This window comes from Aplidium turbinatum, chromosome 3 (assembly GCF_918807975.1).
Source record: "Aplidium turbinatum chromosome 3, kaAplTurb1.1, whole genome shotgun sequence".
Taxonomy (NCBI): Eukaryota; Metazoa; Chordata; class Ascidiacea; order Aplousobranchia; family Polyclinidae; genus Aplidium; species Aplidium turbinatum.
Window position 1 is genome coordinate 44,414 of NC_137474.1, and position 23,261 is coordinate 67,674.

At 39.8% G+C, this 23,261-nt stretch overlaps 1 protein-coding gene across 1 annotated transcript; it reads left to right on the top strand.

Moving 5' to 3' along the window:
- The first annotated feature begins 4,259 nt into the window (after positions 1-4,259).
- LOC145765988 (uncharacterized) lies at positions 4,260-8,817 on the top strand. Its single transcript, XM_082577640.1, has 4 exons — positions 4,260-5,885; positions 6,000-7,133; positions 7,463-7,921; positions 8,269-8,817. Exons 1-4 carry the CDS (start codon positions 4,260-4,262, stop codon positions 8,815-8,817), a joined length of 3,768 nt encoding a protein of 1,255 aa, XP_082433766.1.
- Positions 8,818-23,261: the final 14,444 nt, after the last annotated feature.

Sequence of the window (23,261 nt, forward strand, 5' to 3'; positions counted from 1 at the left end):
TAATAGACAGATGTCTTGGAAAACGATATAAATCTATACAAATGATATTATATTTTCAACAAATGGTTCAACTTCGGAACCCAAACTTTGAAAATTTGGGGGGGCCATGGCCCCTTTCGCCCCCTCCCCCTGGCTACGCCTATGGTCACAGCCACTAAAGGCATGAAAGAACAACAGCCCTTTGCATTTCTGTGGACCCAGGACAGAAAATATCTGATGAATAGGAATCCATCTTCTTTTGTTTCCTCTCCCGAAAGATATCCAGAGTTCGTGAAGTCCATCCTTGCTCAAGTTTTCAAACAAGCCAATTCCAATAACGACCACATCAATGTCATTAGCCAGGATGGCTGCTTTTTGTATAGTTTCATACTTGAGACCATGATGAAGATAAACAAACATTTTGGTATTGGCTTCTTCTGGGTTTGAGCTCAAATTGACTAAAGCGGGATTGTCATTATTAGTAACAGCTTTTTCATTCTTGGAAGCGTAAACGATATAATCCGGTGGCATGAATTCTTGGATGGAATCAGCTAAGAACGGATAAAGTTCTTTTTTATTGTCTGTATTTTGCAAAAAAGTTTGGCCAGTTCTTTGGGACTCTCCCATCTCGAGTAACATTCTGCCTGCTACCATTACCCCTCTTTATACGAGCATGAGATTTGATGCTTCCGTCCTTGTAAGTGTGAAACACAACTTCCGTTCGTTTGTGCTTTCTGGCATATGGCTTAATTTTCTCCACGAAGTCCTTCTGGGCATATTCACCAAACGTATGATGTTTTGGTGTAGTAGAGTGTACTAAACATGCTCCATCTATCACCACCATGTCTACATCGTCCAGTAAAGCAGGCTGTGCAGGTACCACATTCTCTAGGCAACCCATTAAATCTGCTTTCTGTGTTTGGTAAAGATCACCTCCTGAACTTAAAGCTGCTTGGAATCGTTGGTTTTCATGACTAAAAAATTCAGGCAGATCAACTTGTCGGATCTGGCATGAAATAAAGAGCTTTGAAAAAAGGCTGCAGTCACCCTTTAATGTGCTGTGATTCCCTTTTCGTGTTGTCTTTTTTGAGTTAAACAGTGTGAATTTGTTCCGAGCAATTGGTGAGTAGAATTTGTCTAATTCTGATGTGAAGTTTTCCAACTGATTTTTACCTTTTGTATCATAGTCTTTTAGCATATCTGTTACCTTTTGCTCGATGACATTTTTCGTATTAAGAGTAAGCAGATCTGAAGTTGACTCCTCAAGATAGGGATTGCCCATCTCTTCAATGGTTCAGGTGAGAGAAATGACGTCTTTGAGAAATGCTTTCTGTGCTGATGGTGTTGCTTCATGATGATTTAGGGATACTTTCTCTCGACTTTTAGAAACACATTCATATTCCAGTATAATTCTACAGACTTCAAGGCCTGCTTCCGTCCATCGTAGCAAGGCTGATTCGTGTTCTGTGATTCCAATTATCCCTCCACCTCCTTTCATAACAGCATTATTCTGTTCATGGGCTTAGTCAATAGCAATCGCAAATATTCTCTGTTGGTCTTCTGAATCACAAACTTGCTCTGTGCGCAGTCGACGTGTTGGCTTCTGGCTTGATTCGTGAAGCTCTTGTTCACGTTTCTCAATGTCTACTTTTTAGTTCAGCTGTGTTGTGAGAGTTGTAAAGAGTTTAAGTGCTTAACTTATGTTTACGTTTAGCTATGTTTTATAAAGCCTTTGTTATGATAATCTTAAGTAAATAAAATATGTCAATATATATATTATATATACGTGATTGTGCGTTGCTATTCGTCAAGGTTAACATTGTCGTTTCGGCAACGTCAGAAAGGAAATTTTGTGCGTTACTCTTGGCAGCTAACCAATAGTTACGCACAAAACTTCATTTCTGACGCCCGCGAAACATAATTATTTGTTCAGTTCAGTTCAGTTGTTTTTATTTCTGACCATCATATCAAAACAATACACGTCAACATAGCAAAGGTCGAGAAAAAGGTAGAAGCGACAAAACGCGAACGTTAAAAACGTGCTTGTGACCGAAGTAAGTTATTGAGTTGAAAAAAAAAATTTGGCACGGTCGCAACACCTTCATGTAATAATTGACAAACCAACAATCAGATTTTACTACAAATACCACCTCTGTTTGCTCGAAAAATTTACTCTGGTGACTTTCGAGTTGGACCCCTACTTCTGTCTCTTTTTAAATAAACTGAATTTGAGGGTGAACAGTAACGAGGGATTTTGCTGAGGCTATCATTTTCTAAGTAACATAATTTATGACCACCCATTTTTCGCTAAAAACACTAAAAAACGTTTTTTTCCTCGTTTTTGTGAAGATTTTTAATGAGAGGTACAATCTGAAATCATAAACACTGGCTAAAAATGTCACAAAAACATTTTCAAGATAGTAAGAGATGAAAAACACCTAAATTGCTCTCATAAAACAACTTTCCTACGTCAGTCCAGGACCTGCATGGCGGCCATTTTGAATTTTGACGTCACGGGCCACCGCTTTGAATTTTTGTTTGGTTAATTAAACTTTTGAAATCTACATGGTCTAAGGTACATATGTGCCAATTTTCATGCTTGTGTCACCAAATGAAGTATTTTACGAGAAATCTAAAGTTATCTGCTTAACTATTTTAGTGAGAAGCCCGTACATCGGGGGTCCAGCGCTTCCGGTGGCAGCAAACATCCCAACAACTCATAATTCTGACAGTATCAGGAGTTTTCTGGGAAAATTTTTAATGGACACTGTAAAAATTTGCAGGAAAGTAAAAAAGCCGGCATTGATGATGATTGACGGTTCCATGGCTATGTGGAATGCTGTTTTAAGTGCTATGCGCAATGAGACAAGGTTAGATTATTACATCAGATGTTGGAGAGTAGTTACAGACGAGGCAATAACCTACGACTGGCAAAAAACGTTCGTTCACAATTGTTTGAGTCATGCCATGCGTGCAGCTAAAGTTATAGCAAAAAAACATTACTAACATAAACAACACAGATTGACTGCAATGCATTGGATTTCGTTGTTATTTGCATGTAACTTACAACCCTGCGTGAACTGGACGAAATAATGGAAAGCATTATTTGGGTAACCAATTGCGAAAGAACGTCTTTTCAAGTGGACTATCATTTTAACAGACTGCATCAAGGCGTTAAACCTTACGAAACTAAACCAAAAGTAACAAATGAAATTGAAGAAACCGATGTAAACGACCTGACTGACCATTTTCATACCAGCATGCGTGAGGATCAAAAACAAGAATTGAAATCTCCATTTTACTTACGCTACCACAATCGACTTGTCGCTTTTTTAGATTCTAATAACTTTTCGTATCACCTCAATGACCCTTGCAATTGAAAGCTGGAGCACGAAAATGTTTATATGGACAAGAACTTTTGTTCCCAACTCATTGGAATTGTTTTAAGTCGAATTAGCACAACTTTGCAGCTAATTCTGGGAGACTTATCCCGGCATTCGTCTCATCATCAACGCCCAAATGATCAAGTCTACTTTCTGTATTCCTCTTGGTTTAAAAATGTTAATTCTTCCGAATTAAGAAACATTTCTCGGGATAACTTAACTCAAGGAATCATTGACCAGCATTTTTGGGGTTTGAAACAAATTTATTTAAAAGGAAAGCGAGTTGTAAGTATCGATAATTTTGTGGAACAATATGAAAATGAAATCAGAACTAGTGAAAAAATATACTCTGCACATTATATCCACCAAGGTTACAGAAAACCTCACATTTCTTCCAAAAACAAAAGCGACCAAACATTGAAGATGAGTCAAACCATTGCACTAGTCTGGTAGTTTCTAAATTTGGAAAACTAAAAAAACGTCGTTCAACTGGGTTTTACACTAACAATGAATCAAAAAAGCATATTCGATACGTCAATATCATAAGTGAGTCCATGTCCACATCGGCTGTTTATAAAAACACTGCTTTTGTAACCTCTATGTGTGACCTCTATTTACCTCTATTTGTAACCTCTATGAGCTGTAATTGAACAAGTGCTCTGATGCCTAAAGCTAGTGCCTGAAGCCGACGTGTTGATTCACTGTTCACTGTTGGTGAAATTGTATTTCTGTTCGCAGTTTTAGTTTGTGCAAGTTGGAGTGAAGGGTGTTGATTCAGCTGGTCTGCTGTTAACTTGAGTTGTGTTATAGAATGATTATTTATTTTGCAGATTCGAGTTTTAAGTTTAATAAAGCCAAATAACGGTTACAACAATTTATTAAACTTATAATTTAAACATGGACAAGGTCTTGAAACCTGAGCGTTTGGAAACTGAGCCAAGTGCTCCGTCAGCAGTCGACGGATTCAAACATTGGCTTGAGACGTTCAATCACTATTTAGAAGCTTTGGCTGCAGCAAATTTGAACCCAGACAATTTGAAAGTTTTAATCAACATGGTGTCCCCGAAGGTTTATAAAAGTATAGCAAGTGCTAGAGACTACGAATCGGCCATGACTATCCTGAAGGGTCTCTATGTAAAGCCTAAGAATATCGTAGCTGCACGTCATCGCTTGCGCACATGTCGACAGCAACCTGGTGAAACAATAGACAATTTCGTTTTGCGCCTGGAACATTTTAGTAAAGAATGTGAATGTAACACTGTGACCGCCGAGGAGCATCGTCGCGGACTATTGAGAGATGCGTTCATTGCCGGTCTGTCTTCGAGCGGGATACGCCAACGATTGTTAGAAAACAGAAGTCTGGATTTTCAAGATGCATATGAGCAAGCTCGTGCTCAAGAGCTCGCAATTGCAAACGCTGAGGCCTATCAAACATCAACCAGTTCCATGGGGTCCAGCGGTGCATGTGCGTGGAAGTGGCCAGACAGACAGGAACGACTTTCCAGTCAGCAAGAACCGCAGTGCGCCGAACCAGAGCTTCTTCAGGCAGCTTATGCTAAGCAACTGTGTTATTTCTGCGGAGAAGCTCGCCACCCCAGAAGGGAATGCCCAGCAAGAGATTCAGTTTGTCACTACTGTTCCAAAATCGGACATTTTTCGAGAGTCTGTCAACAACGTTCTGTTCGTTCTAAATCTAAACAATCACAGCGCACCAAATTGAACACCATCCGAAGCTCAGTACTAGCTACAGCGAATCTTTCAGCAACGCAAAACAATAACAATGTTTTTTGTGATGTTTTAATTGACGGTTTTACTGCAAAATCATTGATGGACACGGGGTCATCAGATTGCTACGTTACCAAAAGATTTGTCGATCAACATTCCTTAAAAATTCATCAAACATTGGGCGAAGTAATTTTAGCCGAAACATCTGTTCGTTTGCCAATCTTAGGGCAATGCTTTGCTACCTTGATCGTAAACAAAAATGAATATTCGAATGTTTCCTTCAACATTTTAGACAATTTGGCCACGGATGCAATAATCGGAGAGAAAATTTTTAAAGAACACAAAAGCGTTGTATTTAAATTCAATGGACATCGTCCTGTGCTGACTCTTAACGCCTTACCAAAAATGAATTCGCTTCACCCTAAGCCCTTCGACCATTTAACACAAGATTGCCATCCTATTGCTGATAAGGCCAGACGATACTCCAAACAAGACAGAGATTATATTCATGAAGAAACACAACGCTTGCTACAAGACGGCATGATTGAACCCAGCAATTCTCCATGGAGGGCTCAGGTTTTGGTTGTCAAAAACGAGCAATCAGGGAAAAGGCGCATGGTCATGGATTACAGCAGAACTATTAACCGTTTCACTCAGCTTGATGCATATCCATTACCACTAATCGAAGACATTGTGACCGAACTTTCTAAAAATAAAGTATTTACCACTGTCGACCTAAAGTCCGCTTACCACCAGATCGAACTTGATCCGAAGGATAAAGAATACACCGCTTTCCAGGCGGGCTCTGGCTTGTAGGCCTATCAATGGCGACGGTTGTCGTTCGGTTTAACCAATGCCGTTCCCGAATTTCAACGAGTCATTGACTGGTTCATCAAAAGCAACAATTTAAAGGGCTGCTTTCCTTACCTCGATGACATCACGATTGCTGGGAAGAACCAAGCTGATCACGATCGGAACTTGGAAGAATTTTTTAAAGCCGCGTTGAAAGCCAACTTAACTATAAACGAGAAGAAGACACAGCACTCTCAATCAAAGGTTTCTTTATTAGGATATCAAATCGAACATCAGTCAATCAAACCAGATCCAGACAGAGTGCAACCACTTCTCGATTTACCAGTACCCAAAACGCACAAAGAGCTCCAGCGCCTGGTTGGACTATTTGCTTATTATGCACGCTGGATTCCTAACTATTCGGACAAAATACATCCGCTTATCAAAGCTTCATTGCCTCTGCCAGAAAGCGCCAATCAAGCCATTCAAGAAATCAAGTCATTGCTGGCTACAGCTTCGTTGCATCCTATCGACAACTCCCTACCCTTGACCGTGGAAACTGACGCTTCCAATTTTGCTATTGCTGCGACTCTTAATCAAGATGGACGCCCGGTTGCCTTTCACTCACGAACGTTGTCGACGGGTGAACAGCGTCATTCTGCTGTGGAGAAGGAGGCATATGCTATCGTGGAGGCTTTGCGCAAATGGAGACACCTATTAATCGGACGTCACTTCACATTAATCACAGACCAAAAGAGCGTATCGTATATGTTCGACGTCAAACACGCAAGTAAAATAAAAAACGAAAAGATAACTAGATGGCGAATTGAACTTTCTCAATTTAGTTACACTGTCTTACACAGACCAGGGAAGGAAAATGTAGGTCCCGATGCACTTACACGTGCATTCTGTGATGCAATTAGTAAAGAAAATTTGCGTGAGCTTCATGTTGCTCTGTGTCATCCCGGCATTACTAGAATGACTCATTTCGTGCGAAACAAGAATCTTCCTTATTCCGTAGCAGAAATACGAGACATGGTTTCCAAGTGCTCTGTATGTGCTGAAGTGAAACCACGCTTTGTCAGGTCGGACCAATCTCAACTAATAAAGGCTACCCAAGTTTTCGAAAGACTCAACTTGGATTTTAAAGGACCTCTTCCCAACACAACGAAAAATAAATATATTTTGACCATCGTCGATGAATATTCCCGATTTCCATTTGCTTTCCCATGTGCCGACATGACGCCAACAACAGTAATCAAGTGTTTAATGGAACTGTTTGCTACCTTTGGAATGTGTTCATATGTTCACTCCGATCGCTGTCTTCCTTTCAATCTCAAGAATTAAAATCTTGGCTGCACTCTCACGGGGTAGCTGCCAGTCGAACGACCAGCTACAATCCTAGAGGAAATGGACAGTGTGAAAGATACAACGGAATTATATGGAAGGCGGTCCAATGTGCGTTAAAATCTCGTCAGTTGCCACCTTCCCATTGGGAAGACGTTTTGACCGATGCCCTGCATTCAATCCGTTCCTTATTATGCACTTCGATCAACTGCACACCTCATCAACGATTCTTCCAGCATGCTCGACGTTCGGTCAACGGAACTACTATTCCGTCGTGGCTTAAACCAGGTCCAATTTACGTCAAAAGACACGTGCGTAATAAGAATGATCCTTTAGTGGACGAAGTGGAACTGCTTGAAGCAAACCCAGGTTATGATCACGTTCGTTTAAGCAATGGAAATGAAACCACCGTGTCTATTAGAGATCTCTCACCATGCAACAGGTCTGCCGACGACGCTGCTGTAAATCCGGCGTGTAATTCTGAAAGCGAATCTTTCGCCGAACCTGATGTTACTACTCCAGAATTCTTGTCCATCGTACCTCGAGAAAGTAACACCTCCGAGCCGTCGTCTTCAGAAACGATGCAGCCTGATGATGGACCAAGCGAAACTAATGAGAATGGCGTTGTCACTCCAAAGCTGCGCCGCTCTGAACGGAGACGCAAACCTGTCGATTACTACGGTGCCGTGCCTTACGTTTGATATAATTTGTGTTCAACTTCATGCTATGGCACCTGTAAATATTAGGTGTTGTAATAACGGCGTACCTTCAATTGTAATTTTAAGTTTCAATTATCCTCTTCGTTTTTTTCAACTTTTTAGTGTTGTTCAATTTTATATGGGGGAGAATGAGCTGTAATTGAACAAGTGCTCTGATGCCTAAAGCTAGTGCCTGAAGCCGACGTGTTGATTCACTGTTCACTGTTGGTGAAATTGTATTTCTGTTCGCAGTTTTAGTTTGTGCAAGTTGGAGTGAAGGGTGTTGATTCAGCTGGTCTGCTGTTAACTTGAGTTGTGTTATAGAATGATTATTTATTTTGCAGATTCGAGTTTTAAGTTTAATAAAGCCAAATAACGGTTACAACAATGACACACGGATAAATGACTTTTGGACTGCTATAAGAAAAGATTTCGAGTACATGAAGGAATTTTCAACTAAGGTGTGGCACAGTTTGGCAATAAATCGTAACTGTTTATCTGATACCGCTCTCGTAATAGACAAAAACCACAAAGTGTCTTGGCTAGATTTACTCACGGCATGTAATAACCCCTGTAGGAAAATCAAGAGCGAATTGGAAAAGCACTATACAAATCCATCGGCCGTTGGTTGGCTAAGCAAACGTCTGGTAGACGCTTACATTTTGCTAAAAGTCAATGAACCGAGCAACTTTAACGCCATAGGGGCTTTAGACTGCGATTCCACAAGCAAGCTTCTTCAAGGGACACCCGTAAAGTCAATAAAATTTTTCAAAATGGCCATGATAGAAAACGAGGACAAACTGCGACCCGTCGTTCTTCCTTTCTTGTGCAATGGTCATTTTCGTTTGTTACATTTTTCCATCCAAAAGGAGTTCTTACATTGCTATGATTGATTTAACAATGACATGTCCAGTGATGTTTCAAAGTTCTTTCGTGACAGTGTAGATTGTTTATTAAATGTCTTGGTTGATTACGGGCTATGTAAGGATAATTGTACCGTAGACACTATACACATCTTGATGCAACCAGACAACAATACTTGTGGAGTGGCCGTTTGCATGACAGCGGATATTTTCTGCAACAACAGCGATGGAAAGCTTACCCAAAGAAATTTGGATGTTGATTTTTTCACAACCTATCGACATTGAATGATATATTACATCGCTACAAACGCTATCAAAGCTCATCCCGATTTAATGATTCTATCTGGAACTCCTGTTAGCAATCTTCCTCCTGGCTTAGTAAATGTAGGTAACTCCTTTTGGTTGAACGTTGCATTGCAAGCGCTTAAATTTGTAATTATGCCATGTGATGTGCCAATATCGTGGCTGGAAAGCGACAAAGGTATTGCAAAACTGGACAGAAATTTATTTCTTATAATGCATAACCTCATTGTTAACAGAAACGTAGAAGAAAAACTACTTAAAATGTGTCACAGCAGATGAAATTTTTATTCTTGAGGATGCAAATGGCGCTGAATGTAAATACAAATTCGTAAGTGCCATTGCACACTTTGGTGAAGGGAAGGAAAACGCCAATTACATTTGTCATTGTCTCGAAGAAGCCAATGTAGTTTGGGAATTTAATGACAAAAAAGTTCGATGTATTTGGTCACAGCGGTAAACCATAATCTCTTCGTGGAAAAATTGTAACATAAAGTTCCTGGATCCGTTCGTCTGTATGTAATGACCGAAAGAAACACTCTTCAGGAAACGTCTATTCAAGAATTGTATTTCTGTAAAAATAGCCTCAAAGCTGTCGAAAATGGGGTGCAACGCGATACACCACTAAAAACTTGTCACTACAATACAAACTACTTAGATAAAAGACGGAAATTTCGTCCAGCTGGCAGCACTAAGCAAAACAGTTAAATATGCGACTAACTTTCAAGCAACAATTTTACGAATGAGAGAATAATTTGCAATATTCCAAATCGCACGTAAGCAACTAAGCATTTTATGTGACGTAATAATGATAAGCAATGATAAACTATTCAAGCACCTGTTTCAAGTTTGGCTAACACCTGTTCAAGTCTAGCTCACACCTGCTCAAGTTTGGCTTACACTTGTTCAAGTAATTAAAGATTTAAGGATGATGTAATGTTATGCTGCAGCTGCAAATGTTTTACAGGTCTTGCAAACGATTCTGCAATCTGCTCATTTTTAGCAATAGTCCATTACGTCAGACGCCAAGATTCAGTAGACCTGAACGGTTTTATATAACGTTTGATATGAAAATTGTCCGTAACATAGCGGCCCCTAGTTATGACAGTCTAACATGGCATAACTAAAAAAGAATTTAAGGACAATTGTGAGCCAATGAATAAAAACACACGATACACAAATTGTTTAAATCACTCACGTTTAAGTTAATACGCAAATACAAAGAGCATGCAAAGAATGAACAGCGATAAGAATAATACGCGACGATACATGAAATTGGTACCATAGGTAGCCTACACACAAAATGACGCTATATACAATGGTTGCGATAATAACCGACTGTTCTGGGCTCAGACAAGGGTCGGCCACTGCAGGCAAAACCAGGCTCAAACCCTAAAACTTAAGTGTTCTTTACGGGGGCGAGGCACGAAACCCTCAACACGTAGTCTACTTTCACTTTCCCCGTACTCTCATCATAGTTGCTGACGGCAACTTTAGCTCTACGAACCACAGGCTTCCCTTTCCTAATTTGTGGAACTACCTCATGCACCCTCCCAAGTTGATACTTCCCACGTTTACCAATGTCTTGGAGAGAACCCACCACTACAAGTTGACCAGGCACTTTTTAAGTGAAGGCAATTCTTTCAAGCGTTCCTTCTCACGTTGCAAAGCGCCAACACTACCTCGCTTTATCACTTCCTCAAGTGCATCCGGCGATCGTTTGGTCATTAAATGTACCACATCGCCATACACGCTCTTCTGAACAAACTTCACAGTTAACTCTAAGGCTCTATTAAGATAAGAGGCGTCCAGTTTTGGCTTCACAAAGCTACGCTTTCTCGTTTTACAGCACAAAAATTCAACAAAAGCAACCAAATAAGCGATTCTCGTTTTTATAACTTACAAAGAAGGTGCGGCCTCGATCAATCTGTGAAGGCCACCCTGTCCAACGTCAAGCGACTCCTCTTCGTCACAAAGATATAGGCTATGGACAGGTACTGAAGTGGCATTTTCTACAGATGGAATTTCTTCACACTGATAGAGAAGACTAGAACCATTCAACCACAACTCTCGAAATTCTTTCTTTGTAATAAGATTTGGCCTTGTGCCAACATCAGCTGGGTTCATATCGGTAGGGCAAAAACGCCAATCCTGGGCTCCAGACAACAATAAAATATGCTCAACTCGACGCGTGATAAACTTATTCAAACGTAAATCAGGGTTTTTAACCCACTGCAACACAGTCCGAGAATCACACCAAAAATATTTAATGCATTCAGGTATCTTCAAGGCCTCGTAGGCCTGCTTCACGAGTCTTGCTGTAGCCAAAGCGGCAACAAGCTCTTTCCTAGCTATCGGCCAAGAAAACTGATTCTTTACAACAATGGTAGATTTACCCAAAACGAAAGACACACTAGGAACTCCGTTAACCAGTCTACGTAAGTAAACAATAGAAGAGAAAGCTTGATTCGAAGCATCACTAAACCCATGCAATTGATATGAAACAACATCATCCGGACTACATACACCAGAGTTTGCAAAATACCATCTCGGTAACGAAAAATCCTTAAGCAGGACCAAAGAGCGAAGCCACGACTCCCACTCTTTTACAAAGCTATCAGGAACCTCGGTGTCCCAATCAAACTTATCTATCGCCAATTGCTGAAGTATCAGGCGTGCTTTTAGAAAAAATGGCGCTCCAAAGCCTAGCCGGTCAAAATTTTGTCCAAGCTGACTGAGCATACTTTGGCGCGTGTGTTTAGCTAAGGGCTTTAAGGAACATGCGATACGCATCTCGTCAGACTCGGTTTGCCACACACAACCCAATGTCCTCGCTGATGACAAAGTCATATTTTCAGTCTGAAAGTCAATGTCACAAATCAAAGGTGAAAGCATCTCATTATCCAAATTTGACAAGACAATCATAGCCTCCTTGTTAGCACTCCACTTAACAAGCTTAAACCCACAGCTATCAAACAAAGCAATTAATTCATGAGTGATTTGCTGAGCTTCCTCTAAGCTATCAGCCGAAAATATAAAATTATCCATGTACATATTATTTGCAATATTGCAGAGAGTTAGTTCACCAGCACCGCTGGGATTCTGCTCGATCATTTTCTTTATAGCCAAGCAAGCGATATATGGGCTACTCGTTATTCCCCAAGGGTGTACACAAAAACGAAAAGGTACCATTCTACCATTTTCAAGGTCATCATCTTCAAACCACAATATACGAAACAAATCCCTTTGCGACTCAGGTAACTTTATTTGAAAGGAGCATTTAGTCACATCAGCCATGAGACCAAATCTACCAAGCGGAAATCTAGCCAAGACATCTACCAGAGGGTTTAACAAGTCAGGACCCGAAAACATTACATCATTAACACAAGTTCCTCAAAATTCAGACTTGCCATCGTAAACAATACGCTTTTTTAATTGTGACGTCACAAAGTATGGTAAATACCACTCAAATCCCTTTACATTTTCTGCTTCACCAGCACGCTCAATATAGCCATTAGATTTAAGATCCTTCATGGTGTCAGTAAGGAAATCACGAAGTTCAGGTTGTTTTAAAGCCTTCTTCCTTAAAGCAGCAGCTCTATCTGACGCCAACACAAAATTGTTAGGTAAATCAATATCTTCCTTCAACGGTACAGGTATCTCAAATCGACCATCTTTCAACTCAATATACGGTTCAACAAGTTCTCTAGCCAAAATGTCATTGCGAGACAATTCACAGGTTTCATTTTGCAACGTCAAATCCTGAATGACTTTGTTCAGGTCTGCTATTTCCATATCACGAGACTCAATTTTACGCTGAAAGCCAGAGATGACATCCGACTCTGAAGACGTCTGCACTCTGCACACATTTGCAACGCTTTCATCTAAGGGTGACTTACCACCACAAGCCAACCAACCGAGAGGAGTGAGTAAAGCATGTGGTTCACTACGATTTTCACCAACACGCTCTTCTTTAGCTCACATCAAATAAGCGTTGTCGTTGCCAATCAGTACATCTACAGTACTACAATCATTCAAATGAAACATATTCACGTCATGAAAATGACGGAAACCACTTAAATCCTGCTTATGCGGTAAAGTTTTAACATCGTCAGCCCAAGCTGGGTTAACTACCGAAGTTATATCACAAAACAGTTCATCCGTCTCTAACGACTGGATGGAGAGTTTAACAAGGTTAGCACAAGTAGGTTTCTGACCAGCCAGAGTATCCATTTTAAACGACGCTTTATCATACGGTTTAACGCCAAGTTCGCACACCAAATCACTCGAAACAAAAGTCAACTGCGAACCAGGATCATGCTGACAATACACCAACTTCGATTTGCCAGTCATTGGATTCAAAACACGAGCAGCAGTAACGCGGTTAAAAGCTGCTTTAACATTTCCAATCTTAACATTACGCACAGGAACTCTGGCACCAGCATCATCTTTACCGATCGAATCCAGAGAATCACGTGACGTCACATAAAAATCATGCAGAAGAAAAAAGTGTTTCCTATCGTTGTTAGGCCCACATTGACGACAGTTGTTTGCGTGATTACAGTCCCTAACCATATGCTGGCGCAAACAATTCAAGCATTTGCCAGCTTTCACAATAACATCTCTCCGATCTTTAGGTGTCAAGCGCAAAAATTCTTTACAATTAGACAAAAAATGATATTCAACTTGACCACGTGACGAACAATAAAAACATGCCGGTATGTCACTACGTCTGGCCACACCACCGCGCGGTGCGCCAACAGCAGTCGAGTACTGCGAACTACCTGAAATCACATTATCATGGGGTTTTACCGACGTCTGCCTAACCGGACATGAAGGCAATTTTCCTTTGCCAAACTTTTTAAAATGCTGCGACTCACTAGAATCGCCCATTAGCATAATGCTAAAATCAGTCGACTTGCGCGTGTAACATGTACCATGTTTTAAGCAACAAATTTATATTTTAACATTTAACCGAAATTATTAGAATTGAAAAATGCATTTAAACGCTGCAAATTCAAAACCTAAATTCTGTTCTCAAGGAATCTAGGTCACGCTTTCCCAGAAATGCCACTCACAGAATTTAGCTCACCACAATCGTATTTCTGAAGCGATGTAATTGTGTAACTGGCTTCGCTTAATAATTCTCACGATAAGCTATTACTGATAAAAAGGCACTACATTATGAAATAAGCGGGGAATTGAAAAATGAAAGACATTCAGAGACAGACTTGCAAAGCGAACAGACCGAACAACGAGAGAACTAAAATTCCCAACTGGAGAATGTCGCTATTCTGACACCGGTTGCAATAAATTAAATTAAGTTAGTTAGACATATATTTCAATTTCCCGCATTTTGTACTTTGATTTAATAAAAAATGATTAGTTTTATTTAATTCGTTTTGCTTTATGTAGGAAGTCATACCCCTAGACTGGACAGCCAGAAGCCTAAATTATCCTCTTTTAATTAGAGACTTAGAGTCTTTCAATATTCTTTTAAATTATCTTTTTATTTTATTTTTATAAACAAATTACGACAGTTAGATAGTAAAACCCCACGCTGGGGACTTAAGATAGACAAATCCCTACACTAAAGGGGACTTAGAAAGGTAAAAACCCTACACTGGGGGCTCGTCCGGGATTTCCTCCCGTACTACAAATTCAAACAAACTCTGAAAAGTAGGCTCATTAGTGCCACCATACTGATCACCCAAAAAGTCAAGATAACGCTGCTTAGCGTCAAACGGGAGTCGCTTAGCCAAGTCCAAAACAAAACGTCCTTCCAATTTGTCACGCAGACCATAAGCTTGCGCGTAAAGCAGACACTGCAACATTTCATGTTTAAACTCTTTCAAATCACTGGAAGAGATCGAAGTCAATTTGCTACCACAGCGATACTTTGTAATTTCTGGTTCGGCAAAAAGACCTCCACGAACTCCAAAACGTTGGGACAAGCGAGATAACGACATTTCTATCCTGTCTTCCTCTGACAAGCCAGGAGTGTCAGAAACCAAATTAGCAATCGTTTGAGCAGCTGTCCTAACACAAGCTGCTTGTAACAAAGTCAAACGAGTTCCTTTAAAGGGAGAAGCTGCCATCAAGGCCGTAATACGATTTTTAAAGAAGATAAATGGCATATTATTACCATCGTAACCAATCAAGGCCGCCTTGTCAAAAAACGTCCTACTATTTTGGTATTCAAAAAAGCAATCCTGCTGCTGAGAACTCGATTTAGCCGGAGAAGACAAGCTATATCCCTTAAGGGGCTCAGTCACGTGCACAGCACGCTTACGATCTTCACACACGTTAAAATTAGTAGACGCGACACGCCTCTCACAACCACTCAAATTACGTGTAGCTGGGCGATCAAAAACTAGCGGCGCATAAAACTGTGAAGAGGGCAAAATATTACTTTTGATAGCGGCCCCGTGACCTGTACTCTCTGGGGGAGGAGTTCGGATAAAATTCGCTGGCCTTGGCTTTAAATCCTTCGGAAGATCCTTAGCTGCGGCTCCGAGACCTCCTGAAACAGCTTGAAAACATGTGGATTGTACTGGTCTACTTACAGATTGAACAGGCGTCTGGAAAAGGTTATGTAAATTTAACCGCGATTGATGTTCCCTTCTGGAATGCCTAGAAGAGCCTTTCTTAGAGCTACGCCGGGAGCCCGCACCTGATCGATATTCAGCCAAAGCTACCTCTTTACGTTGTTCAGCCCTCAACTGTGCGTCTTTGAGTGCGAACTCAGCAGCTCTCGCGGCGGCCTCAGCAGCTCTCACTTCGGCCTCAGCTTTCGCGGCGGCCTCAGCAGCTCTCGATTCGGCCTCGGCTTGGATCTGGAGCTCCTCTCGTCTTAGCTGTAGATTAATTTGTGCAACTATCCGATACGAAGTCCTAGACATCCTAGTGCTTACATTTGAGGCGCTATCCTCAGGATGTATGTCAGCAACCAACATATCTGAGAACTCACTTACTTTTTGTTCGAAGTTATTTTTCAACGAGTTAAATTCGGGATCTACCCTCTCACGAAGTTCTGCCAAAATTGCAGAGTTAAAAATTTTACTCAAAAGAGCATGAAAATGCCGTAATTCCTTTTCTAAAGTAGATAAGTTAGATTGAAAAATAAACAGTTCCTGCTTATCACTCAAAGAACCTAGGGCTACAGAAAGTTCCCCAATTTGAGTCAAAATATCTCTTCTAAGATGCCGGGCCTCTCGAACTGACTTAGCCTCATCGTTACTGGGTCCCTCCCCAGAATGGCCTGCCCGACCGCAAAGAACATCATCAGGCTTAAACTCAGTCGAGTCGACGGCGGTCGAGTCCCTGTCGCCACCTAGTGTAGACATATTAAATGTTGGGGCTAAATTTAACAATTAAAAAATTAGGTTACACAAACACACAAAATATTAAGTTATAAAAAAAAAACTTGACTGCAAAGACCATAAAAATACAAAAAAAAAGAATTTAAATGCACAACACCGTAGTTGTAGGCCTATATGAAGTCCTAAAGTTCCACAAAACTTGCTTGAATTCGTCCACTTGAATCTTCAAGCACAGATCGATTGTCTTTAATCTTCTATCTTGCCAATGAATGTCAATGTTGTTTTTCTTGATAACCAACAAAGAAAAGTCTTTAATTTTCAACTTGAAGTTCTTCAGTATACCAACTGAGAAGAAACGTCTATACTTTTGTGCTTCTGTAGACTACCAACCAGCAACAAATCGTCTTTATTATTTCGTGCTTCAAGTTCTTCTTGGCCTACCAACTAACAAGCCACGTCTTTTATTATTTTGCTTCTGTACCAAACACTAGACAGAGTAACGTCTTTTATTATTTATGGTCACAGCGGTAAACCATAATCTCTTCGTGGGAAAATTGTTACATAAAGTTCCTGGATCCGTTCGTCTGTATGTAATGACCGAAAGAAACACTCTTCAGGAAACGTTTATTCAAGAATTGCATTTCTGTAAAAATAGCCTCAAAGCTGTCGAAAATGGGGTGCAACGCGATACACCACTAAAAACTTGTCACTACAATACAAACTACTTAGATAAAAGACGGAAATTTCGTCCAGCTGGCAGCACTAAGCAAAACAGTTAAATATACGACTAACTTTCAAGCAACAATTTTACGAATGAGAGAATAATTTGCAATATTCCAAATCGCACGTAAGCAACTATAAACATCTTATGTGACGTAATAATGATAAGCAATGATAAACTATTCAAGCACCTGTTTCAAGTTTGGCTAACACCTGTTCAAGTCTAGCTCACACCTGCTCAAGTTTGGCTTACACTTGTTCAAGTAATTAAAGATTTAACGATGATGTAATGTTATGCTGCAGCTGCAAATGTTTTACAGGTCTTGCAAACGATTCTGCAATCTGCTCATTTTTAGCAATAGTCCATTACGTCAGACGCCAAGATTCAGTAGACCTGAACGGTTTTATATGACGTTTGATATGAAAATTGTCCGTAACAGTATTTCGTTCTGCGGAATGACAAAGGTAATACAGGATCGCGGATACTTGTTTTTCTACGTAAAAGCTAAAGCCTAAATAACGAAAGAATCCACAGCATCCTACTCGATTTGCTGAACAAATGTTTAGAAGTTTATGTTGTGCTCAAACAATAAAAATTATTCTTCATTAACGGTTACCTACTGATTTCTAAATCAAATCATTGTAAATGTAAGTAATCTGTAAAAACTTAAAAAATACCCATTCGAAACGTACTGTATATAATCGCTTTCTAGAGAAATTTAAGTTTTCAAATTAAGATCTATTCAATTTACGCATCAATTTGTCAAATTCTGAAAAGTTCATTATTGATAAGGCATTAACTGTTCTGTACAATTTTTTTGCATTACTCAAGATGTGCTGTATAGGCAGGTGTAATATGGCTATTGGCGACAGGTCCTGCATTAACAAAAAACCTAACGGTCGCATAAGGTTGCCTCAAAGGTGCGGTGGGAAACCTTACAACAATAAATAACTTAACAAACAAATGTAAAACAAGGAATTTCTTTTTGTACAAGTCTTTTGCATTATTTTGTGCTATTTTCGATTTTTCTGCCATATTAAACGCTTAATTGAAGGCGTCTATAAACGTTAAAATCTTTATTTTTAAATACGTAAGATATTTACTCGATATTTAAATCATTTTGCTTGCGTTTCCTTCGTCTGCCGCACCACGAAATTGACACCCCTGGAAAGGAAATTTAATTCTGAACACGATTCAAAAAGAAAATTCCAAAAATTATCCTGGAAAAGTATTTTTATAGACGCTTAATTGAAGGCGTGTCAAAACGTAAAAATTTTGATTTATTTTTAAATACGTAAGATATTTACCCAATTTTTAAATTATTCTGCTTGCGTTTCCTTTGTATACCGCACCACAAAATTGACACCCCTGGAAAGGAAATTTAGTTCTTAACACGATTCAAAATGAAAATTATTTCGGAAAAGTATTTTTATAGACGCTTAATTGAAGGCGTCCATAAACGTTAAAATCTCTATTTATTTTTAAATACGTAAGATATTTACTCGATTTTTAAATCATTTTGCTTGCGTTTCCTTCGTCTGCCGCACCACGAAATTGACACCCCTGAAAAGGAAATTTAATTCTGAACACGATTCAAAAAGAAAATTTGGAAAATTATTCCGGGAAAGTATTTTTATAGACGCTTAATTGAAGGCGTGTCAAAATCTCTGTTTATTTTCAAATACGTAAGATATTTACCCGATTTTTAAATCATTCTGCTCGCGTTTCCTTCGTCTGCCGCACCACGAGATTGACACCCCTGGAAAGGAAATTTAATTCTGAACACGATTCAAAAATTCCGAAAAATATTCCGGGAAAGTATTTTATAGACGATTTTGTGATGGTTACTTTTCTTGCCCAATCAAATACAGCAGTCATAATAAACGATTTTATGTTTTACTTTTCGCAATTCCTTTATCTTTGACAAGTCGTGTTTTTTATTTAAAATTCTGTGTTCACTGTGCATTTGCCTATGGAAAAACTATAACATTTGCTTTGATATGGTAACGTGAAGTTATTTTATCAGCTTCCGAGTGTTGCTGCTTTCATCGCATTTTTTACGGATCATTTTTTTTAGGCGGATTGCGCAGAATTATTTTACCAGAATGACGGTGGTCCCTAACCCTCACCCCTAACAAACCGTAACCTAACCTCTTACTCGACCCTTAACAAACCGTAACCTAACCCCTAAATCTGAACCCTAACCCAAATAAACATATTAGGCCTAATCACTCCTAGTGCAGGCCCTTAGGGGCAAAAATCAGCATCTTTACGCTAAACGTGTTACACGTTGGTTTTTTTGTAGTTGATGAATCTAACTTCAATTTTAGTGGGTGCCGCAACTTTTTGGGCCACGTGATCACCCCCAAATCAATTTTGAGCTCTTTTTACGGCATTTCTATGCAATTTAGATACGTTATTTTTATATATTTGGACTGACTGCCACTACAAAATACACGAGATAAAAATCACACAAAATTATGTTATTAATGACGTCATAACATTATTTTTTTTTACTTATTGTAGTCGAAGTTGCGGCACCGACTAAAATCAACGTTGGGTTGACCAACTGCAAAAAAACAACGTGTAACACGTTTAGCCTAAAGATTCCCCTAAGGGCCTTAACTATCCTTCAACTTAAAACATCATGTGAAAGACATCAAGTAGGCGTTCAGTCACATCAAATCTTGCACAAGTCATGGCCTGTCCGCCCAATTAGCTCAGTCATTACGCGCCCGGCTCACAATCAAGACTCAAAGAGGCGCTGGTTCGACTCTCGGAAGGTGCGGTTGAGCAACGGATTTCAGGACTGCTCTCCATTCAGCGGCACCTAGTGAATGGAATAATTCCCAGCAACAACCGGAAAACTTCATTCTGCTAATTTCGGTACCCACTACCCAGCCTGCGTCAAGAACCTCTACAAGTATGCGAAATTATCAGGAATAACTTACCAAGGCTTTGTCAGTCCGAGAATAAAGATTCAAAACCAACCAACCAACCAACCACTAGAGGTCGACAACCCTGACCCTGTGATAGTTTCTCTTGTGTATGACAACGGATGGCTTGTCTAGTCTTTATTGGTTGATTGCGATGAATACAGAACAAGAAAACTATTAGTACAATCTACTTCTTACTTCTTCATGATACAACTACTTGAGTTAACATGATGCGGATATGACGTACACTTGCCGCTGGAGGCAGCATCGATTATATCTGTTACATCCCTCTTCTTCTTAAGCATCATGCATAAAATAAATCAATTGAGATACACATTGACCAATCATATCAAATGGATAATAAATGTACGGATGCATCTGAACGGTGGTGAAGTCGCAAGTCCTAAAACAATGATAATCGACACATGCTCAATGCACCGTAACACACATTGACTACTCGGCACTTCAACATATTGAATTGAAATAAAATACAATTTAGTGACGATATCTTACGGGAGGAATTATGGGTCTCCCAAATCTTGATGTACGAATGTGAGCATTAGCATCAGACAATGTTTCTGCAGGTGAAGCATCTATGTTGCTATTGCTTTGCGGTGGACGAACATTGTGGTTACTTGTATATTGAAAAGGCATTGCGTCCGGTAGGTAGTCATAATCATATTCGAAACACGGGGAAGCATTGCATGTTTTATACAAGTGACGGCGATTACGTCTGACATGACCATGAGCAGTTTTGATGACATATGAACGAGGCTCATGTTTTTTGTTAGCTACAATGGCTTTGTTCCATTGCTTGTTTTTACTTCGATAATTCACAACATCTCCCTTTTTTAACGAAGATAAAGGCTTGGTGCCGCGATCATAATAACGTTTTTGACGACTTTGTCTGTCACACAAGTCCCTGTAGGCATCAACGACTTGTGGCACAAGCAGATTCGTCACAACAGGCAACTTGGTTCTTAATCGTCTACTCATAAGCATTTGAGCAGGAGAATACTGTAATCCAGACACAGGTGAATTGCGATACTCAAGCAAAGCAATGTACGGATCGTTGTGATCATCATAAGCTTTTTTAGGGTTTGAACCATTCTTTCAGCCTGCCCATTGCTTTGACTATATGTAGGGCTTGAAGTGGTAGTTTTAATACACCACTCAGTTGTAAATTCTAAGAAATCTTTACTGCAAAAGGGCATATTGTCAGAAACAATTTCACTCGGGATGCCATGACGTGCAAAAATTTGTTTAAGTTCAGTGACAACAGTTTTAGCAGTTTTATCATAAAGCTGCACAATTTCCGGGTATTTTGAATAGTAATCAACAGCAACAAGGTAATCAATACCTCTAAGAGTCATAATATCAACACCAATTTTTGAAAACCTACCATCAGGGATATCATGTGGTATGAGGGGTTCTCTTTGATTGTTATTTTGGTATTTATTACAAATATCACAGCTAGCAACAACTTCTTCAATATCGAATGACATGCGTGGCCAATAAAGTAACTCTCTCGCACGAGAATTGCACTTCTCCATGCCAAGGTGGCTTTCATGAATGAGCCGGAGCATTTGAGGTCTGAGTGCTTGGGGCATTACAATCCTATCCTCTAAAAATAGTACACCTTCGGCTTCATACAAATCATCGCGTCTGTTCCAATAGCTACGAGCTTCTATCGGGACATCTTTTCTCGCTTTTGGCCATCCAGTTTTGCAGTAGGCTTTAACTCTTTGCATTACATTGTCATTGGCTGTTGCCTGCTGGATTTCTTTGAACTTTGGTATTGTAACCGGAAGATTTTGTATAAGTGAATGAATCACATGTTCCAATTCATCGTTTAACGAATTATCTGACTCAACTTCAAGATATGCACGTGACAAAGTGTCAGCCATATACATGAGCTTTCCTGGAACATATTTAATCTTCAGATCGTATGGTTGAAGTTGAAGCATCAAGCGTTGGAGTCGCGGCGGTGCTTTGCATAGCGGCTTCTTCATTATAGACTCAATGGGTTTGTGATCGGACTCCACAGAGTTAGCTTCTTTACCATATACATATTGGTGGAATTTCTTTGTCGCGAAGACAATTGAGAGCATTTCTTTCTCAATCTGGGCATAGTTTACTTCTGCCGGTGTCATTGATCGAGAGGCATAAGCAATTGGTTTGCCTTCTTGCATCAGACAGGCTCCAAGACCACATTGCGAAGCATCTGACTGTATGATTACAGGTTTCTTTACATCAAAAAATGATAAAACAGGTTTTCTGGATAGTAGATCTTTCAGTTTAGACAAAGCATCATCATGTTTGTTTGTCCAATCCCACGGAACTCCTTTCTTCAATAGTTCACGCAGAGGAGCTGTGATTGTTGATTCATTTGGAATGTATTGTGACAAGTACTTTGTCATGCCCAAAAACCTTTGTAGAGACTGAATGTCTGAGGGTTTGGGCATTTCGACAATGGCTTTGATCTTGCTGTCATCGGGCTTGAGACCGTTTTCAGTAACTATGTTTCCCATGTATTGTACAGTGGTCACTTTGAATTGAATTTTGTCTTCATTGATCTTTACTCCTTTCTCCCTAGCTCTTCTTAGCACTTTCAGGAGGGTATCATTATGTTGAACTTCATTGTCTGCTGCAATGATGATGTCATCTGCTATGACATATACACCTTGAAGATCTCCAAAGGTTTCTTCATTTCTTTTCTGCATGATCTCGCTGGCTGATGAGATACCAAATGGCATTCGCAAGAATCTTTTACGTCCCCAAGGGGTGTGAAAAGTTGTCAAGTATGATGATTCATCAGAAAGCTTAACATGCCAATACCCATCCTTCATGTCAATGACAGTGAATAACTTTTTTCCTGATAGCTGAGACTGAACATCAGCAGGAGTGGGTATGTTATATCGCTCACGCATTATCACTTCATTTAAGGGCTTAGGATCAAGACAAATGCGCAGTGATTTATTCTTTTTTTCTACAATGACAAGGTTGCTAACCCAGTCAGTTGGTTTATCAACACTGGCTATTATGCCTTGGGATTCTAGGTTGTTTAAGGTTTCTCTTAACACAGGGCGTATTGCATAGGGAATTTTACGAGGATGTTGAACTACACCTGTAGCATCAGATTTGAGCTTTATGTGATATTCTTTCTCATATGTACCAGTGCCAGTAAAAATATCA

Excerpts from the sequence above, each read along its gene's own strand:
- LOC145765988 (XM_082577640.1), top strand. The coding sequence starts at position 4,260 with ATGGACAAGGTCTTGAAACCTGAGCGTTTGGAAACTGAGCCAAGTGCT. Across the intron at positions 5,886-5,999 it reads AAGAATACACCGCTTTCCAG|GGCTGCTTTCCTTACCTCGA; the intron begins GCGGGCTCTGGC and ends AACAATTTAAAG. Across the intron at positions 7,922-8,268 it reads ACTACGGTGCCGTGCCTTAC|ATTCGAGTTTTAAGTTTAAT; the intron begins GTTTGATATAAT and ends TTTATTTTGCAG.